At 50.4% G+C, this 24,904-nt stretch overlaps 1 protein-coding gene across 3 annotated transcripts in view; it reads right to left on the bottom strand.

The window, feature by feature from the left end:
• Nucleotides 1–24,904, bottom strand: part of USP33 (ubiquitin specific peptidase 33) — a 41,092-nt gene extending 16,188 nt beyond the window's left edge. For 2 of the 3 annotated variants that reach the window (XM_031968850.1, XM_031968851.1), the window contains exons 1-7: nucleotides 24,805–24,904; nucleotides 11,378–11,510; nucleotides 8,145–8,198; nucleotides 7,656–7,718; nucleotides 5,113–5,265; nucleotides 3,989–4,088; nucleotides 471–540 (exon numbers count right to left, since the gene is read on the bottom strand). In XM_031968850.1, the coding sequence (XP_031824710.1) occupies nucleotides 471–540; nucleotides 3,989–4,088; nucleotides 5,113–5,265; nucleotides 7,656–7,718; nucleotides 8,145–8,198; nucleotides 11,378–11,473 (536 nt within the window). In that variant the 5' untranslated portion in view covers nucleotides 11,474–11,510; nucleotides 24,805–24,904. Of the gene's footprint in view, nucleotides 1–470; nucleotides 541–2,036; nucleotides 3,602–3,988; nucleotides 4,089–5,112; nucleotides 5,266–7,655; nucleotides 7,719–8,144; nucleotides 8,199–11,377; nucleotides 11,511–24,804 lie in introns of those variants that run through there. The other variant, XM_031968852.1, reaches the window with a different exon arrangement.

Here is a 24,904-nt window from a genome sequence, read left to right as displayed (position 1 = left end):
CCCTGTCCTGCCCGTAACTGGCCGATGGGGGCCGGACAAGGAAGGTAGTGCTGGGCTCTCGTGGCGGGGGAGCGGGCCACAGAGTCTCTACAGGGCTGGGTTATGCCCCTTACCCCCGTTGCCGATCCAAGCAGAGTGGCCTGGCACCCCACTGGGTGGAAGGCAGCCCGGGTGCAAGGGAGACGCCCTCCCAGCAGATGCCGCGAGGGGCTGCTGCTCCCAACCGCCGAGCAGCCCGAGCCTGGGCCTCTACCGGACCCCTCGTGGCCCTGGCCTTGTTCGCCATCTCTAAGACCCACCCTGAGTTCTAAGACAGCGCCCTCATCCTGACCTGGGGGCCTCTTCCTCTCTCAGGGGCCACTTGTCTCAGGCCCCAGACCCGATTCCTTGAGCCACAGGGGCTCCTTTCCTTCTGGGGTGCAGGAAGGGAGTGAGGGATAGCCCCATGCTTGGGCCATGGAGCCACTCACCAATTAGAAAGAGCCTGCAGAGCCGCATTCATGTAACAAGTGTTGCCGATGTTTTTCAAACCCGTGAGACCTGTTGAGAAAAAGGAAGCATCCCAGATCCCCAAAATGAGATGAGGACGTCCTGCAGGACCGGCCTGGACGTGGACGGCCCATGAGTCACATCAGCCCCGGGTGTCCAAGCAGGAAGAAGCGGCCCCTCGGAGCCTCCTGTTTCTGCCACCCCAATCCATCTCCCGTCTTCCCTCAAGTTTTCTATGCTCTCCTCCTCCCCTCGCTGTCTGTGCCATCTGTCTCTACTCTCTCTCCCCAAGTCACCAAAGCCAGCAGCCTTCTGTCTCATGCCCTTTGCCTTCTCCCAAGCTGGATGGACACCCCTCCTTAAGCCTGAGACACACAATCTTCTCAATCTCTGCTGCCTCAGTCTCCTGCCCTATGAGATGGGAAGAGCATCACCCCAAGCCCTTTGAGACGATACTTGGGAAGCCACACACCACAACCATACTCCCCCTCCTCCTCCAGTCGCCTTCTTCTTCCCCTCAGAACCTGAGGATGCTTCAGGGCTCTGCTCTGGGGCCCCCCCACCTCGGCCTCCCGATCCCTGTTCCCAGCCATAAGCTGTTCGAGGTCCAGCCCAAACCAGATTAGGCCAAAATTGGCAAACACGGAACAAAACGACTAAGAATACAGCGCGGAGCTGACACTGGGCGTCCAGCTGAGAGGCGCCTAGCTCCATCTCCAGCCCTGGGTCCGACTCAGAGTCTCCAGAACTTTCTCAAAGCCGCCTTCCTCCCTGGGACTTGGCGTACTCCCCCACACCCACTTTCCCCCAGCCTGGCTTCCGTCCAAGGAGACGAGGAATGGGAGAAAGCGGCTGGCGAAGAGAGCCACAAAGGCCTTTCCCTCTCCTCCACTAGCCAGGGAAGCCGAGGCGGCGCCCCGAACCACCCTCTGGCATAACAGGCTGAAGGGACACAATGAGGAGCCGCACCCAAGCCGGTCTTGAGAAGGCGGCAGGGGGAGATGAGCCCCTGGGGCGGCCGGAGGTGAAGAACAGAACCAGCTGAGGAAGGACGCGGGACGCCACGCTCACTGGGGTCTGCACTGGGAAGGCACCTTCTGGGAACAGAGAGGGGCCACCTCCCTGACACCATGTCTGAGAGGGAGCTGGGCCGGTGAGGCCATGAGGGCCCCAGGGCCTCCAGGCTCAGATAGACAGAAAGCTACCCCAGAAATTCTGCAGCCACTGGAGAGAGAACTCACGGGGAAGACGCAGAAAGAACACCCCTATAGGCCCGGGCTCTGGGGGGACGTCGGCCAGGAGGTCCCCCAAGGCCTACAGAGGCCAGAGCCAGACCAGAGGGCAGCATGCTGGCACTACACGCCAGAGGAGCAGCCTCAGGGTACATGCCTGCTGGGGGCTGGGCTGCTGAGGGCAGGCTGGGGCATAGAGCGGGCAGGGAAAGAGCAGCAGCTCTGTGTCCACTGAGCTTCACTTCCCCGCTATGGAAAATGACCCTTGGACTCCTGGAAAAGAAAGACTACAAATGAAAAAACCCGAAGCTCTACCTTTTGCATACAGATGGGGAAACGTAGCTAGTAAGGGTCCCTCAGACTCATTGGTCTGATGCACTCTCTCCGGGCACCCAGGAGTCGCAGGGAACAGCAGGAAAGGAAGGGCGCAGTCAGCGGCTGCTACTCGGCAGGAGCAAGAGTCCTTACAGCCAAAGACAAGCGCTCTCTCCCCAAAACTCCTTAGATGAAGCCGCTCAAGCAGACACACAGCACGCTCCAGACGCAGACAGCTGAGCAGGTGCGCGCTCTGTGCCCTCTGTGCCCTCGAGGCCGTGGCCCAGAGCTCCGGCTGAACTCGGGGCGTTCAGCACAAGGAAGCCAATGAACACGCAGCCAGGCAGGCAAGAGAACAAGCGACCAGAACTGAGCGGCTCCCAAACGGGCCAACCCAGCGCCCTGCAGCCCCACTTCTCCACAAATGGCTCCTTCCAGCGAGACCGCATCAGGCTCAAGCCCCCGGTGGCCAGCTGTTCCAAGTCCGGCCACACTGTCCGGGCACAGAGGCCAGAGAATGCCCAACACGCCTGCAGGGAGCTCCTGGGCGGCCATGGCGCCGGCTGTGTCTGTCTCCTTCCTCGGGCTGACGGCCTCCCAAGCCCGGGGCCACACTGGGGCTACATTGTCGCCACTTCTCAGTGACAGTTGCTATCCTGGCTACATTGTTGCAGAGGAGACTCCTCAGTCACATGGAGACACAGGAACAGACACAAAGTAACCCAAGGCAGCCCCTGAAACATCCCAGCTTCTGCCCCCCTCTCTGTTATTTCTGGGGTGCAGCCTCTTGCCCCCCCCTCCATTATTTCTGGGGCACAGCAGTCTCCCATCCCATCCACACAGACCCCGCTGGCACCGACGTCTGCGCCCACTGCTTTGGAGACCATTCCGAGGTCTCCTCTCCCAAATCGCCGAAGCTGCCGAGTCTGGCGTGATCCTGACCGCAGCGACCCGGTGCTCCAGCTGCTTTCTGGACACTTTCTTTCCTAGTTCCCAGAACTTCCATTTTGGGGCTCCTCTCAGATGATCAGTGAGTTCCCTTGATTTTTACAAAAGAGGGAAAACCCTCTGCTCCTAAATGCTCTGAAGAGTTCACTTATTTTGAGAAAGGTCACGCTCAGGTTTTTTACCTCACATGGATTTCAGGGACTCTGACCATTCTCAGATTATCTCCCTTTTGGACCGCTGTCAGTTGTGTGAGGGCGTTTTAAAATCAGCTTACATTTTCCTCTTTTTTGGCCATCTTTTGGTTTGGTTCTTAGCACTTCTTGCTGTCTCGTGGGGTGATTTCTATGGGGTGCAGTCTAGCATTAGTTCTGAAGGTTCTTCTTTGGGAAAGGTTTGTCTTTCTCTCCCAGTCCTTTTCTCAAGAGTTTTTATTTCACTTTTTAATCCCGTTTCATTCCTCTAGGGATTCATGGACTCTTTGTGGAAAACCCATCGTTTCCTCTCCATTTCTATTGGCAAATGTTATGGAGTCAATTGAGCCTTTCAAGAGTGAAAATGTCACTCTTGGTCAAGAGAGTCCACTGGGCATCTTCTTTGGTCCCAAATGGGGCTCTGTCTCCCCGACTCCCATGGAGGTAGAGGATCAGCTCTCCCCAAAGTCTGCAGACAGGGTTGGGTGCCCAAAGCCTGATGGGGCAGGATGGGAGATCTTCTAGGCCCCGCAGGTCCCTGATGCTTCCCCACTCCCCACCCCAGGGCTCAGCTTAGAGGGGCAAAGCTGTCCTGCAGCGTGCCAATGCAAGGGCTCCAAGACCTAAGAAACAAGGCCCTAGAAAACCCCATGCTGACACCGCCCAGGCACCAGTATATTTTTATTTATTCTGTTAACTCATTTCCATCAGGTTCCATGTCTGCCCCCCTTTTCCCCAGCCATGACACGACCACGACCACAGGACACTCCCTAAGAGACCAGAGAGAGATGGTGACAGAGCCCTCTGAATTACCTCTTGCCTTTAGCTCGTCCTCTTCATCCACATCTCTGTCCAGATCATCGAAGACTGCAGCCAGAGGAGTCTTGAGGGTTGGATGCGGCACCTTGAAGTCCTTGCTCCAAGAAAAGACGCTGGTTAGATTTTACCCGAGCTCAGCAGCCTCGGCCTGCCCAAGGCGCCTCAAATGCCACCCCGGCCCGGGGAGCCCCCCGGCCTCATCCTGATGGGGATGGGACCAGAGGGGATGGAGCAGCTGTGTGAGCCCGGACCAAGGTTCCAAAGGGGCTGCCAGGCTCGGCTCCAGCCAGGAGCACCAGGGGACAGAGGCATCACACCAAGAAATACTCAGCCCCGAGGCACAAATGAGATTGCAGCAGGAAAGAGACTGAGACAAAAACCTTAGTCCTGCAAAGAATAAGGGAGAGAGTCCCAAAAAGCTGTTCAGAACAGGCAGCAGGGGCTCCAGGATACCTCGGAGGGACCCCAACTGACAGAGCCTCTGCCGAGGTGGCCGGGCCTTGGTAGGGGGCCAACCTTGCTAAGAAAAGACGAAATGCCTCCTAAAATAAAGTGTCTAAGAAGTGGGTGGCGGGGCCCTCCGGTCAATGAACAGAAACACTGCCCATACACCAGGCACAGCGCCCTCCAGGAGGGGGCACAAAAAGCAGCCGACACTTTGGGCAGGTGCTGGTCACTGGGCTGCTCTGGGCCCGTTTCCTCAAGAGGAAAATGGAGGTATTCTCAACAGGACTGCCTCGGTGAGGAAAGCCAAAGGCTCGTTCAGCCCAGCGCGGACTCCTCCTGAGGCCAGGGGCCATCAGCAACCCGGGGAGACAGAGACACTTCAGACAGGAGCCCGTGGCCGAGGCGCCACATCTGACCAGAAGCCCCAAAGCTCTGAGACTAGCCCCCTTTGCCATTTTCCATAAGGGAGCAGAAAGACCGAGCTCATCAACCAAAAGACTAGAAGAGCCCGTGTCATTTGGACAGCTCTTACTATGTGTGGCCCCTGGTACCAGCTATGAGTAGGACCGAGTCTCCCTCAAATGCCCAGAAAACCATCTCCTGACTTTCTGAGGGCGGGCACCCAACAGGGGCACAGGAGAAGCTGAAAGCGGCCGCTGCTCAAGGCCCACCTGGACGCTTTCCGGGGCTGCGGACAGCGGTCTCGTGGTCTGCGGCAGGGAAGCGGGTGCCCCGAACTTCCTCTCCAGGAAGACTTCTTTGGTGCAGGCATAACACCAGACCCGGAGAGTGGTGAGGTTCACGGTGAGATAGTGCTTTGTCTCCTGCACAATTTGGGGTCAGAAACATGCCAAAAAGGGATGCTCGTTACATACCGGGAGCACAAAAGTGGGCCTTAGGAGCCACGGGACCCAACAGCCACTCAGGGAACCTCTGGGGAGGCCTCCTGGGGGGCACTCCCAGCTGGAGAGAGTCCGGAGGCAGAGAGCTCCAGTCAGGGACAAGGAGGACGTGGACAATGGCCCTTCTACACCCAACAGGCAACACAGCCAGCCGGCTCAGTGGATAGAGTACCGGGTCTGGAGTTGGGGAGGTCTGAGTTCAAAGCTAACCTCAGACTCTGATTAGCTGAGTAACCGCCCCACTGCCTGCCTCAGCTTCCCCAACTGTAAAAAATAGCCTGTAACGAGCATCAAAAGAGATGTTGCTCTGTGCCTAGCACAGAGCAGGTAGGTACCATATGACTGGGCCTTTGCGCCCCTTCCCCAGAACACACCACCCCCGTAAGCTCCCGCCCCCCAGAGCCTCCCAAATGCCTCTCCGATTATCCTAAGCAAGAGTGGGTATATAGAGGGCAGCGCTTCCCACACTGAGAAGAGATGCAGGATCCTCATGCCCGCTTTATGGAGGAACTTGAGCAAGCATCCCAGCATGCCCTGTGGAACCCGGGTCTTTTGTGGCACCACGCTGAGGGGGCTGTGCCGCCAGAATCAGACAGGAATCTCTCTGTGGGTGCCGAGAACTCTTCTCAGCCTGGCCCTCCCCACACGGGCACACACACGCAACCCATCTCCCGTTCCTCATGGCTATCTTGGCACAGCCTGCCCCTAAATTCATACCCATGCATGTACACACACCCATGTGCAAGCACACACATAGTGCACACAAGCATACAATTCACCAGTGTGCACACACCCACGTACACATGCACACACCCACCAGTGTGCACACACCCACCAGCAAGCACATACATACCAGTGTGAACATACACACCCACTCATGTGCACATGCACACACCCACACACCCACACAAACTCACCCCGCCCTCTCCCAGCCTCCATATGCTGCTCCAGGGCGCCTCCTGCATAAAGCCCGTGCTGGCGCCCCAGAGCCAGGGCCTCCTGGCTGTGGACTCGGACCCTCCTGTCTTGCACTGAGCTCAGTGCGAGGCGGGGAGCCCCAGCACCACAGGGTAGCCCAAGCGGGGCCCGGGCTGCAAAGAGCAGGCTAAACCTCCTGGGCCAATCCGTGCTGGGGGAAGGAGGAGGGAGGAAGTGGGGACTTAACCCCAACCCATCATCCCCAGATGTCCTGGGAATGAAGGCAAAGGGGCAGGAACCAGGTGGTCTGGGGGGGATGGAGGGGGGGAGAGGGAGGGACTGGGACTTGCTGGGTTCTATCCCTTCCCTATTGCCCAAGACTGGGGGGGCCAGGGCTACTTTGAGGCCTGTCCTGGTTGTGCCCTTAGGTCTCACACTAGGAGCTTCCAGTTAAATCATTCAAACTTCCCTTAAAACAAACAATAAAAAGGGCCCCAAACATGGACCGTGATGCAGATTAACCAAAGTCTGCAGGAAACCAGAGCTCCTTATGGGAGATTTAGGAAAACCTCCTTGCCGTCAACAGCTTCTGCTGCAAACTTGGAGCCCAAACACCCCAATGGGAAATCCAAATCCGGGAGCTCTCTGGCTCCCACCGGCCCCCCCAACAAAACCCTTCTCTGGGGCCTCATGGGAAGTGCCCGATCACTTAAGCTCTTTGGGGGTGAGAAAGTATTTCTTGAAGGTCTTCTGAAATGTCCTGGGCCTGATCCCTGAAAAAGCAGCCAGCAATCAGTTCTGGCACTGCTGGCCACAAGCCTGAAGGTAGATCGGAGGCACCGGGCACAGAACCTGCCCCAAATGAAAGCTCTCAGAGAAGAGTCACCCCAAGAAGGAGGTGCAGAGTGTCTGAGGTCAATGACTGGTATCTGCCCCCAAAGAAGGCATCAGAATAGAAATGTGGTCACCTCTCAGTGCCCAGTATGAAGACAGACATTGAAGGAGCCCACCCAAGCAGGACAAGGAGGACGGGGCCAGGGGTCCAGCCCACACCCCCAATACTCAGTGACTGTCTGACTCAGCACTGGCCTCCAAGGCCAGAGACCCCAGCCCAGTTCTGTTCTGTGGGGCCCCAGATGAGGGGCCCATTCCAGTATAAAGAAAGGCTCTCCCAAGCCAAACAGAGCCCATCCCATGAAGGAGCCTTGGGACTCTGGGTGTGCACCCCAAGCAATCTTTCCCCTCCGAATTTCACTTTGCTCCCTCCCTCCCAATCCAGCTGTTTCCAAAGTTAATGGGACTAAAAGCCAGCCACCGTCCTTCACTCAGGGGAGAAGCAGCGAGTCGCACTGGGCCAAGGATGATTCCTCGGTGAAGGAGCAGAGTGCACATACCTGAGAGTGAATAGTACTGTGGTCTACGTAGGACTCGCCACAGCCAACATACGTACATCGGTTCTGTGGAGAAACAGAAAGCGAACAAGCCGTTTTACAGCTCCCCCCCCCCCCCCCCCCCGGCCGGGCCCCCACAGGTCTTCCTTCCCTGAAATGTGCTCCTCGATTTAGGAAAACAATGCCAGAGGCGTAGATAGAAGCCAGGAGAGCACGTAGGCAAGGGATCTGCTATCAGGACAAACGCACAAAACCCAACATTCAGCTACAGTCATTCAAAACTCCTTCTATACGGGACTACATATATATATGTTTAAATGACTGCACTTTACCCTGATCTTTTAAATGCATCTGCCTTCACAAACACATTTGGGGAACTATAATCATTTTTATAAAATAAACCCATCCACAACATTTTCGACCAGCATATAAACACTTGAACCACTTGGTTAATCTACTCAGGGAGACGCTTGGACCGTGGGCCCCACATACCTCTAGGCAGGCCCAGAGATTTGGTCCTCGGACTTTACAGTCCTGACAAGTGCCCTGTGAACAGAGACAGCCGTTTTAGCAAACATCTCACAGCCACGTACCTTCCAAAAAGAATTCACCACAAAAGAACAGAGCCAGTTAAGCCCAAATGAAGCAGGAAGAGGAGGCGAAATGGGAGCTCCAGCTGGGTCTGAGCCTTCCTTGGGCCTGCTGGGATATTAGGAGGTACCCCCTTTGCCAGAGCTCACACTGAGCAAGAGCACTGAGCCCTGGGCTTGGCTCAACAACAATCCTTTGTGCTCCCCCTTTGGATGATCCCATCCTCTGGCAGAATCCTATAATTACTGTATTACTTTGACAGCCCAATGGGTCTCTGAAGTTGGACGAGCCATCTCCCTTCCCCTGCCCTTTTTAAAACCATGTGCCTCTGTGCTCACTACAACTGAGCGCCTTGTGAAAAACTATCTGTGTCAGAGCGCCAAGGGTTATGCCAGGGGTTTGCTCATCTGAACTCTGGCCCCGTGAGGACTGACCACCGTGATGTCTGAGGGCCCCTGCTAGGGACAGCTCCCACCGCTGCCAAACTTGCAGGCACAGACTCCTGAATCATGGGAAGAAGGCCCCCGCAGAACTTGGGGGGCCAGATGAGACGGCTAACCAAGGTTCTGGCCTAGGGCCAAGCATACCGTCCTAGTTTTTTTCCTGCTCTTTCCTGTCATGTGCCCAACCACCTGGGACCTGATTCAAATGAGTTGGCATTTTCTCCCTCCATGTTTTCGCCCCTTGCTCTCTTTCTGCTTGCAATGGCAATGACAACTGGGACCTACTTTCCTGACACTTCCCTTAAGGAACCCCAACTGGCCCCTTAGGGCAACCTGGCTCATACCTGGCTCCCCCACATCAGCCAGAAGGTGAGGGATTCTTTCAGACCCTCCCTTTGGCCAAAAGGGGGGAGACACCTGTTTTCCAGAGCTAAAGCCCAGCAGGCCTGGCGTGATAATTTTTGACCCTCACCTTATGGATGATCTCACCCTTTGCAATCTTACTTTGCTCTGCCCAGGTGGTGTCTGGGCTCCTGCTGTATCCACGTTCTGGTCATGAAGTTCTGCCACAAATCAAACCTGTATCCTTGCTGCTGTTACCCCTCAGTGTCAGGGCTGGTGGCCTAAGGACTGAGACCCCTCCCCCCCACTGCCTTAGGCCCGGCACACATGTCTATTCTACCTTCTTCTTGCAAGCCCTTTCCCTCACTTTAAATCCCAACTTCTGATTGATTCCTGACTCTACGCTCTCTAGCCTGCTCCTTTTGGCTCCAGCCAGCCACGGGGTAGAGGCCTATTTGGTCCAGTTGACAGGCCCCAGTTCTCTTATTCACAAAATAAAGCACCGATTAAGCCTTAAGAGGAGCAAAGGTGATACATTCGGCATCAGAGGACGTGAGTGAAAATTCTGCCCTTTTTTATCTTTCAATGGTGGGGAGGGGGCTCGACTAAATGACCCCTGCTACAAATGTGTGCTCTCGTGATTACATAATTTCTGAAAGCCTTTCAGACCTAACACTTTACAATGCTTGGTCACATCCCTGAAGCCAGGTTTTGGCTTAAAATGGGGGTATTTGGCGATTTTCACCTTTCTTGTGGCTGAGGAGCCCCACCCTGATTCTCCCGTGACACAACGATACACTCTGTGGCAAATCTGATGCTGTAGAAAGGGGGCCCTCTAATCCCACGATGTGACCACAGCCACGTGACTCTGACTCTTCTCTAAGACCCTTTCCAGAGCAAATTCTCCAAGTGTAGCCACAGGGAAAATCAGGGCCCTTCCTCAGGCTCTCTTCCCATTTTTAGCACCGGCTGGAGTGACCAGCACCCCATGCTCATAATCCACTTTCTTTAACCTACCTTTTCTGGGACTCTGCAATGGAAAAGACAGCAGCATCATGTTACGATAGCAACAATAATTGCCTGCACTCATTAAGCACCTACTGGGTGCCAGATACTGCTAAGCTCTTTATAACTCTCTCATTCCATCCCACAATCATGCTGGGAGGGAAAAAGCTATGAAGATCCCCAGTGTGCAGCAGAAAAAACCATGGCCTTTCTACGCCTATGATGTCCCGCCAGGCTTTCCTTCCAATACTCCCTGGACTCAGCTCCCATTTAACACATGAGGACCTGTCACTGAGAAGTGGTTTGGAGGGTCTGGGCATCAGAGCAAGGCCTGAGAGGTCCCTGGGTCTGGGAACCACAAGTAGAGAGGCCCTGAGGCCTGCTGGTTCCTGAACCCATCCTACCAATCCCCCTTTCTCACTAGACTCATGGGCCCCCATGCTCTAAGAGCACCCCAAAGCTCCTCAAAGGTGCCCCCAGAGCCTCTTTGTGTGTGTGGGGTACACTCCAAAAACATTGAAACTGTCCTTCTCTGTTCCCCCGCCCCATCTTCCTCTTGGCCCCTATTGTGACCCTTTGGAAGGACAGAATGACCATCTGCCTCACCACAGCCCCCCACCCCCACCCTGAGGTCTGGGTCCCCACGGGGCAGCCTTTTGTGTGGGTCAAATCTCCTTCTAAGGAAGCTCGCTCACAAAGGCAGGCTCCTGTGAGCAATCCCCCTCACACTTCATTTCCTGGTTCCCATGAGGGCCAGGGACCTGCACATACATGGGCTTCTGCCCCCCTCCCCCCAGCCTTTATAACAATGTTAGTGAATCAGGCTGGTTTCCACACACACATGCACACACCAGTGTACACAAGATCTATTTCTATTTTATTTATCAATTATAATTCTATAATTGAAGCGAATTCTCTTTCCGAGACAGGCCGATCCCCAGGCAACATCATTCGCTCTGGACCAGCCCCCCACCATCGTACCACACAAGCATCAGACACGGTTTAAACCACAGAGTTAGGACAAAGCAAAAGCACAGATCCCCACACTGAAGGAAAATGGCAAAAATCACCTTACTTTATTCCCATCCTGCTAAAAGCAGGGTTTTTCCCAAGCAGGATTTTGAGGCTTGGCTTTTCTTGAAACTTTTCTTAATAGTCACTTCCAAGACTCATTTGATTACAGATTCATATACATATGGCTCTCTCTTGGAAGACTATCAATGAAAAAATAATTCAATTACCATGTACATGGTCAAGTTGCATCTACACACTTGGTCATTAACCACAAACCTTAAAGCAAAATGATTTTAGGCAAATATTGAAGTCATCAAAAACATAGCTTACGAGAGATTTCTGTATCAAATTTTCTTTTGTTATTTCACCCACTGACTCCAAATGTGGACAGTCACTGCTGAGTGCCGGCATTTCAACGGAAGGCATTTCTTTAAATCCAGGAACTTTCAGGGCAAGATAATATCTATTTGATAGAATAAAAAAAAAAAAAAATTAGCAAGCAATCTCATGACCACAGCAGGTAACAGTACAAATAAAGTGAACCAAAGCTGGCAAAACCAATGAAAACTCATTAATATGCACGCTGCATTTAACTTTGGTGTAAACATGGTATTATGAGTCATCTGAACCCAAAAGCCCTTCCAAAATGTCGGCTCGCTCCTTTAACATTGCTAGACGGGGACCCAGCCTGTCCTCTTTCTCTCCTTCCTCTCTTCCAGCCTCTCTGCTTTTCAGAGATTGGCAAATGAAATTGAAGATGACACTCATCTTCACCTCTTGAAAGGAAGAAACATGGATCTGTCTTCAAAAATGCAGCTTGTGTGGAACTGCGCGTGCTGACGCACCCATGGATGGGCCCGTTCAGAGGCCCCAATTACCAACTTGCATTAGAGGATGTTTTGGTTTTGTTTTTTTTACCAGACTGGCCTATGACAAAAAATGATGATGAAAGGTGAAGAGTGAAAATATTGAAAAGTGAAGGTGAGAGATGGATTCTGGCCTGGAGCTCTCGGAGTCCTGGATTCAGGGGAGGAAGGGCCAAAAGGAGGGCTCTTCTGCCTTTGCTACAATTCTCTAGTTTCTGCTCATTTTCTACAATCTTCCCAGGGTTCTCTGAAATCAGACCTTTCAGCTCTTTTGGGGGTTCATCAATTCTCAAGAATCTCAGTTTTTTGCTACACTAAGAGCAGCTGTATTTCTTTGCAGTCAAAAAAGATGCACAATTCAGAAACTTTCTGGACAGTTTCAAATTGACCAAAAATAATATTAATATACCTATTTTTAGGTACATTTCAGGGGTGGTAGTTAAAGCAATGGGCCTGGAATTAAGACCTATGTTCAAATCCTGCCTCAGACTCCTACTAATCATCTCTGAACAAGTCACTTGATGACTTTCTACCTCAGTTTCCTCAATTGTAAAATAGAGATAATAACAGCACCGTCCCAGAGTTGTTATGAGGATCAAATAACATAATATATGTAAAGTGCTTAGTATAATATCTGACTCATAATAGATACTTAATTAAGGTGGGAGATGGAACCTCAAAGTTGCCCTTATTTTTAGTTTCTTTAGTTATTAGTGATTTGAAGCTTTTTTATTCCCCCACAAGGTTATTGCTGTTAGGATTTCTTTTGAAAAACTCCCTGTTCATACCTTTTGATCATCTCTCAAATGAGGAATGGCTCTTATTCTTATAAGTCTGGATCCATTTTTTATATATGCTGGATGGGACTTTTATCAATGAAGCTTACCGCAAAGATTTTCCCCGATTACTTTCTTCCATTCTAATTTTAGCTGCATTTGGTTTCTTTGCATAAAAGCCTTCTGATTTTGTATAAATCATAATTTCCCATTTTGTCTTCTGTGATAATCTCTGTCCAAACTACTTGAATTTAAAAGAAACAAAAAAAAGGATGGACAGGCAAGTAAGCCATCAACCAAGAAACATTAAGATTCTCTACACGTGTCAGGCATTAGAAAGATGTAGAGAAGAAACAAAAGAAGCTTGCCTTGATGATTTCAGAAAGGTCTGAAGAGACTTACATGAACAGATGCCAAGTAAAGTGAGTAGAACCAGGAGATCATTGTACTCCATAACAACAAGATTATACAATGATCAGCTCTGATGGACATGGCTCTCTTCAACAACGAGGTGATTCAGGTCAGTTCCAATGGTCTCGTGATAGAGAGCCATCTGCATCCAGAAGAAGGACTGTGGGGACTGAGTGTGGACCATGACATAGTATTTTCACCTTTTTGTTATTTGCTTGCTTTTTTCCCCCCTCTCATTTTTTTCCTTTTTGATCTGATTTTTTGTGTGTAGCACAACAAATGTGGAAATATGTTTAGAAGAACTGCACATGTTTAACATAGGTTACTTGCTGTCTAGGGGAAGGGTGAGGAAAGGCAGGGAGAAATACATTTGCAACACAAGATTTTGCAAGAATGAATGTTGAAAACTATCTTTGCATAAATAAAGAAACAGATAAAAACAAAACAAAACAAAACAAAAGACTCCTCCAGGCTAGCTCAGCAGAAAAAACAAGTGGGGAGCCCTGAAGTTAGCTAGGTTCTAAGGTGGGCTCAGCCAGGACTACAGGAACTTTTACCTGTTAGGCAGCGAAGGGAATCTGGGGTCTGGGTCCAGAAGGCTGATAAGGAAGCCAGGCCCAGCTGCCCTGCAGAGACCAGGCCCTGAGCGAGGAGTGCAGATACAGTGGGGCAAGGACTGGCTATGGGCAATACAGGAAGGTTTGAGCTTTCAGGCCAGCGGGAAGAACTGAAGGGAAACCAGAGGCACCATCACCCTCACACCAGAGGTTTAAAGGGAATTATGAAATGGGAAGAAAGGTACCAGGAATGATAATATGAAATAGATCTAGGAGAGCATAACTGTAAAAGAATATTAGAAAAATAGCACAATAGAGATTTGGCTCACAGCATAAAGAATTTTTATTATAATTTATGTAAAATTATATAAAATTTATATAAATGAAATGTAACCATCACAGGTTTTAAAGATTTGCCATTTTATTTAAGTGAAATAGTTTCACAGGCTCAAACGTGACTAGGCAAAGCAGTCATACTGAATGAGCAATTTGCTTTGGGGAAAGCCGATTTTTAATCTCAGAGGAACAGAAGCAGAAAATAGGGAGGAAGGGGAGGAACCAAGGAGGGGTAAAAGAGGAGCTGGGTGGAAGCCACCTGGCAGACCAGGTGCCAGAATTGTCTGAAGATATGCTAATGAAACCAGGCTCAGAAAAGATGAGAGGATTAAGAGTTTCAGTCTCATCATTGAAACAAAGAAGCAAGATGAGCTTTTAGAAATTCTTAAAAATAAATTAAAGTTTACATCAGTTACATTAATAAATTCTCATTTAAAAAAATAAGAAAAAGAAACTTACTATGAGAATAGGGGAGACTTCAGTGTCCTATAAAGATGAATTTAACTAACCCTACATAGAAACATTATTGCCAAATTTCAAAACCCCTAGATCAAAGAAAAATGTAACAAAAACAAACCAAAAACCAATTCCAATATGATGGAACTACAACTGGAATGGTACAAGATTTATCAGAAGCTATAATAAAAGACCACGGGTCTTAAAATATTATATATCAATAATCAAAAGAACTAGGCCTGTGGCCAAAAATACATCCAGCAAAATTAAGTATAATATTGAACAAAAAAAGTGGATATTCAATGAACTCTCAGATTTTCAGGATCTTGTCTCAAAGAAATCTGAATTCAAGAGAAAATTTAATATAGAAGAGCCAACACGAAAGACTAATTTCAAGGGACTCAGTAAGGACAAACTGTTTATGTTCTATACATGGAAATGTAAATCATGTCTAAGACTGACATCAGTAATTGGGGTAGTCCAAAAGAAAGATTGGGGCAGAGATGAATATGATCTGACTCTAAAAATCAAAACATAGGAAAAGGTAAAAATAGTAATTATGTTATACAAATGAGGTACAAAGGAAGAACCAAAACAGAAGAATTAGATGGGGGAGGAGGGCTGATAGTTCTGAAAATCTATATACCAAGAAGGATACAGCAACCTCCAAATTTTATGAAGAAATAAGGGGGGAAAGAATAGGAAAGTGGGTTTTAGAAGAGTGTTTAGATTAACGGGAGTGGGACAAAGTGTGTAGATTAATGAGAAAGGGATAAGGAAGGGAAAGATGGGGAGAGAAGATAAGGATAAGGGGGGAGGAAGAGGAGGTTAAGTAATAGCAAAGCAAGTTAAGGAATAGGACTAAAGTAGAAAAGTTAGCAGGGAAAGGAAATAAAGAGATATGCACAAACATAATAGTAATGATCAGAAATAGAATTTATTAAGAAAAAAGAAGGGGTAATAATCATTGATCTCAAAGTCAAACTTAAAGATTCAATCAAGAAATCTATATTACATGTCAGCCATATTAATATTGTCTTAGACACATGTCTATGTGTATGTGTATATGGGTGGATATAGGTATATGTATATGTGTATATAGATATATGTATGGGTAGAGCTATGAGTATATATTTATATGTATGAGTGAATATATGTACACACATGTGTATACGTAAATAGATTCATACTTAACTGTAGCTTGCTTGGGAGAGGTAGAAAGGATGAAAGAGGAAAAAATAAGTAAAAAGTGCATAGCAGAGCACAAAAGAAAACCTACAAGGAAGCAAAGAAATAATGGGAGAGTCGTGAATAAGAGAAAAAATGATAAAATAACTGCTTATAGTATAAAATACTTGGAAGTCTACCTGCCAAGACAAACCCAGAACTCTGAATACATTTTCAAAGCCCTTCACACAAATCAAGTCTTCTAAAGAACAGGAAAAATGCAAATTGCTCATGGAGAGGCCAAGCCAACAAACAAAATGACAATTCTACCTAAATTTACCTATTCAGTGCCACAGCCATCAAACTACCAAAAAATCATTTTCTGAGCAGGGAAAAAACCATAATAAAAAGTCATCCGAAAGAACAAAAGGTCAAAAATATTGAGGGAATTACAGAAAACCAACACAAAGGAAGATGGCCTAGCCATGCCAGATCTAAAACTGTATTCTATAGAGTCGTAATTCTCCAAATAACCTAATACTGGCTAAGAAATAGGTAGGGGATCAGTGGAATAGATTAAGTATATAAGACACAATAATCAATGACAGTGTTGGATAAACCCAAAGATCCCAGTTTTAGGGACAGAACTCACCATTTAACAAAAATTGCTATGAAAATTAGAAAGCAGTTTGACAAAAACTAGGTAGAAACTAACATCTCACACTTTATGCCAAGATAAGTCAAAATGGGTATACCATTTAAACATAAGCAAATTAGAGCAGCATGCATTAATTTACCTATCATCTCTGTGAATAAGGGAAGAGTTTATGACCAAACAAGAACAATATAGGATGGAAAATGAATAATTTGTTTTTGTACAAAAACCAATGCAAATAAGATTAGATTAGAAGGAAAGAAGGAAACTGAGGGATATTTTCCCAGCAAGTATCTCTAATAAAGACTTTTTGCCTCAAATAGAGAACTGAGTCAAATTTATAAGAATATGAGTCATTCCCCAATCGATAAATGGGCAAAGGATATGAACAAGCAGTTTTCAAATGAAGAAATTAAAGCTATCTGTAGTCAAATGAAAAATCAGTACTGCTTCGGGAAAAATCCAGCTCAAGAGCCCGGTGAATATAAAAAGATGAGAAAGCAGATAAAGATGTTCATGTCATCTCACATTTGAGTCCCAAAAGATCTAAGATTTTCCTTGTTTTGCTCACTACCCTTCAGCACCCCAAGGAACTAGCTGTCTCTTGTGGAAAAAAAGTTGAAAGGCAAACGCAGCTTCCTCAAAATCCTCTATGTCCGCTGGATACCTGTATCTGCCTTACAGGAAACTGCTTCCTCTGGGATAATTTCCTGAAAAACCTTCTGTCTTCCTTTTTCCACAAGGTGAATCCTACAAAATGGGATCCTGTCTCCAAACAGTCTAGACTGACAGAGATAACTCAGGAACCTCGGGGCAGGTTCCTCAAAGGAACCCGGGCCCTCCAACTCTACTATTATTGTACCTTTCTTATGAGCTGAAAGATCAAGCTTTTGTTTTAATTGCTGAGTCCCAAGGAGGTCAGTCCCCCGATAGCCAGAGCTGGCTAACAGAAGCCGAGGAAGGAAGGGACATAAAAGCACTCCCAGGTCCCAGAACACACGTATCTATCACCAACCTCTCTCTGGCTGCTTTGCCACACAGACTCTTTCCCTAATTCCCTTCAAATTCATTCCCAGAGAACATTTCCCAAACCTCCACGAGTCCGGAATGCTGGCCAAGCAGCCAAGGTGCTACACGTCCCAGGATCAATCTGGGAGGCAACTAGGCTGGACCCCAAAGGAATCCCCCCAAAACAGCCTGTTCTCCTTAAAGCGCTCTGGGGTGAGGAAGTCTCTGCTGACAGGAAGCTCCTCAGGCAGGGGTCTATTCAGACCGAGAGCTTCCCTGAAAAAGGGGGGCTGCCTCATGCTTCTTTTTGAACCTTTAGCACTTAGCACAGCGCCCGGCATCTAGTAAGTACTTAATACTGGTTACTGACTGATCCACCTCAGAAAAAAGTAACTTTTCAATCCACAATGGAAGCTGACAGTTAAAAAACAAAGTTTCCCCATCCGAGTTCTGAAGGCCTGAAAGACCCAAGGTCCAAGGATGCCTGCTCCAGGGACAAATGAAACCAGTCCATTCTCTGCCACAGGAAGGTCATTCGGACTCTGGGCAGCGTCAACATCCCAGTCCCTTCCCTGACCTCTATGAGCCTGGCACTCAAAGCTCCTGCCCATGCTGCCCTACCACACCAGGCACTTTTGGGGAGGGGGAGAAACGGGCTTACCAACCATTTCATACAAAATATGGAAAAGATCATTCCAAGGAGGGAAAAAGCACACTCAGCCGGGGCTCTGAAAATCACCACGGCCCTAAGAACTTGGGGTGAGGTCTCAGACCCGAGCCCAGAGTCGTGGGCATGGCCTTTCTCCTGGAGCCCGGAAGGCTGCCTCTGATCCCAGGGAGCCCTGACCAAACACCCCAGGCTCCTGCTCACCCAACCCCCCATCACTGGGTCTCCACTTGTGAAGTGGATCCAAGAGGAGAAACTTCCCTCCTTTCTGCAGGCCCGACTACCTCCAGAGCAACCCCATCCTGGGTCGCTGTGACAATAAAGAGGCAGGAACATGATAGGAACACTTGGATGACCACTCAGACAAATGGGGTCACAAAAGGGACACAGTTTCGGCCCAGTGGGTTTGACTTCAGAGCTGGGACACAGGGAAAACCTGAGCTCGGCTTTGAGGTGAGACAAGCCTCCTTCCCTGGGATGTCTCCTGGGCTCCCACAGGCTCCTCTTGAGGGAGGCCTGCCCGGCTCCCATCTGCCTTATCCATCAGGATGTAGGAGCATTCCGGCCTCCTCAGGGCCCGCCATGACGCGGTCTTGTTGTTTGGAGGTGAGTGAGGGTGGATGGGGCTTCCCTGAGGTGGGGATGGTCACCATCCCGGAGGAGCTTTCATTTCCCTGATATAAAGGTCACAAGAGCCAGTCCCTCTCCTCAAGGAGCTTACTCAGATGATGGAAGGTAACACATAGAAGTGGGGCTGGGAGAGGAGATGTGGGAGCGGAGCCCCATCCCCCAATCAGGAAGGGAGGGGGGTGAAAAGAGGATCCCTGGGCTGGCAGCATCTGATCAAGGGGACCAGAGCCGACCCCACAAAGGAGCTTCCTGGATCTGCGTCCCAAGGCCCAGCTGGGAGCTCCCAGGCCCCAGGAAATACAGGGTCCCAAGGTCCTGAAGGCAGGCCCAAAGTCAGGGCTAAGTGAAAGCGCCCAGCTGGGGTGGGGAGAGCAGCTCACCAGGCCTGCCACAGGAGACCAGGGAAGGAGAACCCCGGCTGCATCCTGCAGCAGAGCCCTGTGCGGATCAAGAGCCGAGTCCAGATGAGTGTCAAGTCCAACCCAAGAGATGAGTCCGGACCAAGAGTCACATCCGGACCAAGAGACGAGTTTTCTCCCAGAATGGAGGCATCAGAGGGCACCGAGCACTTCTGGAGGGGCCTCTGCACCACATCCATACCCACATACCCCCCCCCCCCACACACACACACCCATGCTTCAGCGAGCCTGTTCCACCACCGTGAACCTCGGGGGTCCCCAGATCTCGAGGGCCCAAGTGGGCTGAGGATGGGCCAAGGCCTCTCCCAAGAGGGGTCATAGGCAGGGGGACCAAAGGACCCATAGGAGGGAAGGGGCTAAGGCTTTCCCTCTGTCCATCTGGTGAATGGCAGCTGGTGGTCAGACTCCTTTTTTCTGCATGTCTGATCAGCAGAGAATCTGAGCCATTTCTAGGTGGGACTACCTGGCAAACTTCTCATCTTCCCATTTGGCATTCTGTGTTCATTTTTATTTGATTCTTCTCCCATAATTGAAGGGTCTTTTTCTTTGCGCTCAGAGATTCGTGGTACTTTCAGGACATGGTCCCTGCTTGCCAACTTGGCAGGATGAACCCAAGGTCAGGGGAACCATTTCCTTGAGACATGTTCACAAAGACTCTTTTACAAAAGTGTCTTCTCTTTTCCCTGCATTTGCCTGTTGCTGGTTGGTTGGTGGCTGCATGGGCCGGAGGCTGGGAGTGAAATCACCCGTCTCTCAGCCTTTTCGTGGATTTCCAGGACAAAACTGGCCTTCTGTGCCTCATCCAAGTGCCCGGTTCTACCCGGGAAAGGTTTAAAACCATCAAAGTTTTTTTTGGAGCAACGCTGGCAGAGACAAATTTGCACGGTCTGGGGAAAGTGAAATGGCCACAGACTACAAGCTCCCCAGGGACCCTCTAGTAGCACAATGTCCAGAGAGAAGAGGGACGATCCAATTTGGGGGGGGGGGATAGTATGCTTCTTAGGGTACAGAGCAAGGTAGCCTAGAATCCCACCCTAGGGGCAGACCACGGAGCTGAGGAAGAGTACAGGATGGAGCAATGGAAGGCTCACTAGCAGCCTTCTAGCAGCCTAAATGTACTTGGACATTTGGACACAAAGCAAAAGAATACTACTCATTTCACTTTGCCAAATGCCAAGTGTTTTAGTCAAGATTTCACACCTTTCTCTATGTATTTTTTTTAATTGTCGTTTTAATCCTAGCAAGGGTGATGAAATGGTATCTAAGGAGAGATTGGATGGCCCTCATCCAGGGCATTTCCACACAGTCTGTTCTTGCCAAGGCCGACTCTTTGGGACAAAAAGCCGATTTCCTGGGTTCTTTACCCATGCAGATTCAAAAGCAGACCGGCCAGAACGGCTGTTCTATGAGGGGGGATGATGACAATCACAGAGCGCACCTGGGCACCATTTGACATACGGGGGTCTCATGTGGTCCTTGCCACAACCCTGGGAGGTGGCCGCTATGGCTGTCCCCATTTTAACGATGAGGAAGGCGAGGCAGACAGGGCGGACTGGCGCACTCAGCAGTTATCCGAGGCAAGAACTGAACTCAAGCTCAGGCTTCCTAACTGACCTAGCACTGTCCCGAGGTGTCCCTAGAGACCCTAGCCTTTCTTGGGGGTCTGAGCTGTTTTTTAGCAGGACAACTGGGGCTTCAGAGCAGTGATTAATTAGAAGAGAACCACCTGGAGGCATGAGAGGCTCCAGGGTTGGCTCTGAAGCATAGAACTGGCAGGAAACTGGGCCTGAGCTCTTCCAGAATATAAAAAAGTTTGTCTAGGAGTCCCTCACAAGAAACTTCTCTAAATTGCTTTTCCACAGCTGAGCCCAAAGGAATAAGGATGAGAACCTGGGGAAAAGCAGCCAAGCCCAGGATCTTCCCCATCTGCCTTTTCAGCTGCTCCCCCCCTCACCCCCCCAGCCTCCACTTCTCCGGGGACAGACAGGATAATTCAATCAACCTGATCACACAGCTGAGGTTCCCTCTGTGTCCATCACCACTTCCTTCCCTTCTCTCCCGCATTCCCTGTTCCACTATTCCTCACCCTTCCTTTGTGCTCCTCCTTTTCCTATCTTTTAAACATGGAAATCTCTTATTAAAGGTAAACTTGAAAAAAACTGAAGAAAACTTAATAAACAAGCCTTTGGCATGTTACTGGAAAAAGGGTTGTTCACACAGGATTAAAATAGAAATCTTTTAAAATATTAAATTAGCATTACTTGGGATCCATGTGACTGGCTACATTTTGTTTCTAGAAGGAAACATGCTGAGCTTCATTCACTTTGGCTTATTCGATTGTTCTTTTCTGATAGCCTAGACAGAGATGCAGATTTTTAATCACGTGGGCAACTTTGATATGTTTAAACAAATTCTAAAAATTTGCTTTAATTCTCCTGTGGGTATTTGTGGTTTAAATAGCATCATTCTATGTAATTAAAAAAAAATAATCTCAATAAACAATTTTTGAATGACTTAAAAAAAACCTTATTCTTATTGACAAAATTGTCCATCACGGCTTCAGAAAAACCTGGGAAGACTTATATGAACACATAAAAAACGGAATGAGCAGAACCAGAACATTTTGCAACTAAAAGCAACAATGTACCATGATCGACTGTGGAAAACTCTGTCCTTCAAATCAAGACGAAGGCCCAGGACGATTCCAAAGAACCCGTGATAAGCGATGCTCTCCTCCAGAGAGGGGCGATGGATTCTGAGTGCAGAATGAAGCCAAATTTTTTTAACTTTATTTTTCTTGGGGGTATATGTGTGCACGTGCAATTTTCTTTTGCAAAGTGACTAAGAGAGAAATCTGTTTTGTATTAGCTCATCCTATAAGCAAAATAAAATTCCTTGCCTTCTCAAGAAAGGGGGGCAAAGGAAAGGAGAGAGAATCTGAGACTCAACATTTTTATAAATGATCGTCTAGTCGGCAGATGATTTCAGAGAGACCTGGAGAAACCTGCAGGAGCTGATGCTGAGCGATGTGAGCAGAACCAAGAGAACTTGCACACGGCATTAACAAAGTTATGTGAAGATCAATTCTGATGGACGTGATTCAGGCCAGTTTCGATGGACTTGTGAGGGAGAGTCAGAGAGAGGACTGGGGACTGAGTGCGAATCACAACGTAGGTTTTCACCTTATTGGTTATTGTTTACTTGTTTTTTTTCTTTCTCATTTTTTTCCTTTTTGATCTGATTTTACTTGTGCAGCATGATTATTGTGGAAATATGTATAGAAGAATAGCACACGTTTAACCTATATTGGATTACTTGCTGTTTAGGGAAGGGAGGGGAAAAAATATGGAATCCAAAGTTTTACAAGGGTGAATGCTGAAAACTACCTTTGCATATATTTTGAAAATAAAAAGCTATTATAAGAGATGGTTTAAAAACTTTTTTTTTTACATGCAAGTGGGAACTATTTCATGAAATGAATAAAAATAATTTAAAAAAAAACAACAAAATTGTCCTTTGTGCCAGACTTGTGTCCTCCTTCCTGGAAATTACTCTTGGAAATGTAGGTTATTCTTTCCATAGTTTAGATGTCACACTTAGATGCCTTTTCTCTCAACTAGAAGTCCCCCCGCCAGGAGGAGCGCTAGATTTCTCTTTGTGTATTTATTGCCAGCGCCTGGGACAAGGCCTGAGAGCAGCAGGTGCTTAACCTTTTTTTTAACTGAACGCAACACACTGGATTTTCACCATCAGGCTTCCTCCCAGTTCAAAGATCTGATCATCTCTTTAAAGATATTCAGGCCATGGTCCTGAAACAAATTCCTGCAGTGACCCCCAAACCTTTTCCTCCCCGCTAAACAGCCGCCCCAAACTCGGCCTACGCAGCCCAGGACTTGGCCTGCAGTCTCCCTGGAGGGGCAGCCCTCAGAATTCTCCCATCCTCCTCGCTCCCCTAGGGCACTTTACTGGAACAAGGTCTCCCTTAGCACAAGCTGACTGAGCCTGCTTCCTCACAGAAAATCCCTTCTATCGCCTGAATCTATCATCACCTTTCTAAGTAGGGTCTCCCTGCTCCTTTCAACTACTCTGTCTCATCTAACGGATGCCCCTCACAGGAACGTCAGCTCTTTCTGAGGGGGGTGGCAAGGTCAGGACCCCGTTTCTCAGAGTTCTTCTCCTCTCCCCAGGCCGATTCTTGTTTGCCCAAACCAGCTCTAAACAAAGAGGCCTCCCCAGGACCTCTGCCGTGGGGACCGAGTCTGGTCCAGACCTCCTAAGGGGTGTAGCAATGCGGCACCTGCTTCCATAAAGCAGCGTGGCCAGACGTGGGTGGGACTTGCACCCAGGGCTAGGAGTCTGGGCTCGGCCGGGGCTTCCGTGGGATGGCCCGGTAAGACAGCTCTCTCTTCAGTGGACAGCCTCCTGGGTGAGCCTGCAGGGAGCCATTCTGCCTCAGGGACTCGGCCCGTGGGTGCTGGGCTCGCAATCAGGCAGTGTGAAGACTTGCCCCTTCCCAACGGCTAACGGGTCGTGGGGTCCTGTCATTACCGGACGGTATTAAATGTCCAACCCACACCTGGCGGCCCCCAGCTTCTCCCGCCCCCCCCATGGTCAGACAGGCCCCCAGCCTGCTCTCACAAGGGGCCCAAGTCCGGGCTTTTTTCTGTCTTTCTCCCCCTCCGCCCCTTGAGGACTATAGCCCTCCCTCAGCTTCCTGGCCCCTGGCTCATGCCTGCAGCCATCTCCTGCAAGACTTCCACAGCCACCGTGGCCCAGGGAGACCAGGAGGGGACCACCGAGCTTCCATCTCATCCCACCCGCTTCCCCCAGCTCCCCAAGGGGCAGCCGCTCGGACTCTCCTCGGAAAGGAAAGGCTGACCCTGCCCCGCGGGAGCCCCCAAGGGCCCCCTATGTGTAGCCCCCCTGCCGGCTCAGAGCAGCCGTGGGGGCCCCCCCCAGGGGGCGAGCATCTCGAGGGCCCCCAAGGGGGCGAGTATCTGGGCCCCCCCCAGGGGGCGAGCATCTCGGGCCCCCCCAGGGGGTGAGTATCTGGGGCCCCCCAAGGGGCGAGCATCTCGAGGGCCCCCAAGGGGGCGAGTATCTGGGCCCCCCCCCAGGGGGCGAGCATCTCGGGCCCCCCCAGGGGGCGAGTATCTGGGGCCCCCAAGGGCGAGCATTCGCGCCCCAGGGGCGAGTATCTGGCCTGCCCGGGGCGAGCATCTCGGGGCCCCCCAGGGGGCGAGTATCTGGGGCCCCCCAAAGGGGCAGCATCTGCCCCCCCCCAGGGGATTAGTATCTCGGGGGGGGGGCCCTATCGGAATCTGCCAGCGGAAGAGCGGCTGCAGCCGCCGCTGCACCTCCTGCCCACCCTCCTCAGCCCGCTGGGCAGACGACCCGCGCTCTCTCCTCTAAGCGGCCCCGGCGTCCTCTGGGGCGCCTCCGGGGCCCTCAGTCTTTCCTTCTTTGCCCCGCACCACTGAGGGACCTTCCCCTCCTCCTCCCGGGCCCCGGCCGCTGTCAGAGGGGCCTGCAGGAGCAGAGCCCGGACCCTCACTTCCCGGGCCGCCGACCGTGGGGCTGCAAGCCCGCCTGCCCCGGGCCGTTCCCCAGAGGGGAGAGCGGCCCGCAGACGCAGCGCGGCGCGTAGCCCCTCCCCCCGCCAGCAGGCACTCACAGTGCCGCCCCCGCACACAGCAGGCACTCACTAAGGCTGCCGAGGGCGGCAGCGAGGGCCAGCAGCGCGCGGCGCTGCTGCCCCTCCGCGCGCGCAGGTGCCCCGGCGCCGCCGCCCTGCCCGGCCCCAGCTCACCGCTCCGGGTCACGGTCACGGTCACGGTCGCTCGGGATCCACGCCGCGGCAGCGAGAGCTGGCGCCGCTCCGGCCCGCCGCCGCCGCCGCGCTGCGCGGG

This window comes from Sarcophilus harrisii, chromosome 4, assembly GCF_902635505.1.
Source record: "Sarcophilus harrisii chromosome 4, mSarHar1.11, whole genome shotgun sequence".
Lineage (NCBI taxonomy): Eukaryota > Metazoa > Chordata > Mammalia > Dasyuromorphia > Dasyuridae > Sarcophilus > Sarcophilus harrisii.
This window is presented reverse-complemented; position numbering and strand designations above follow the sequence as displayed.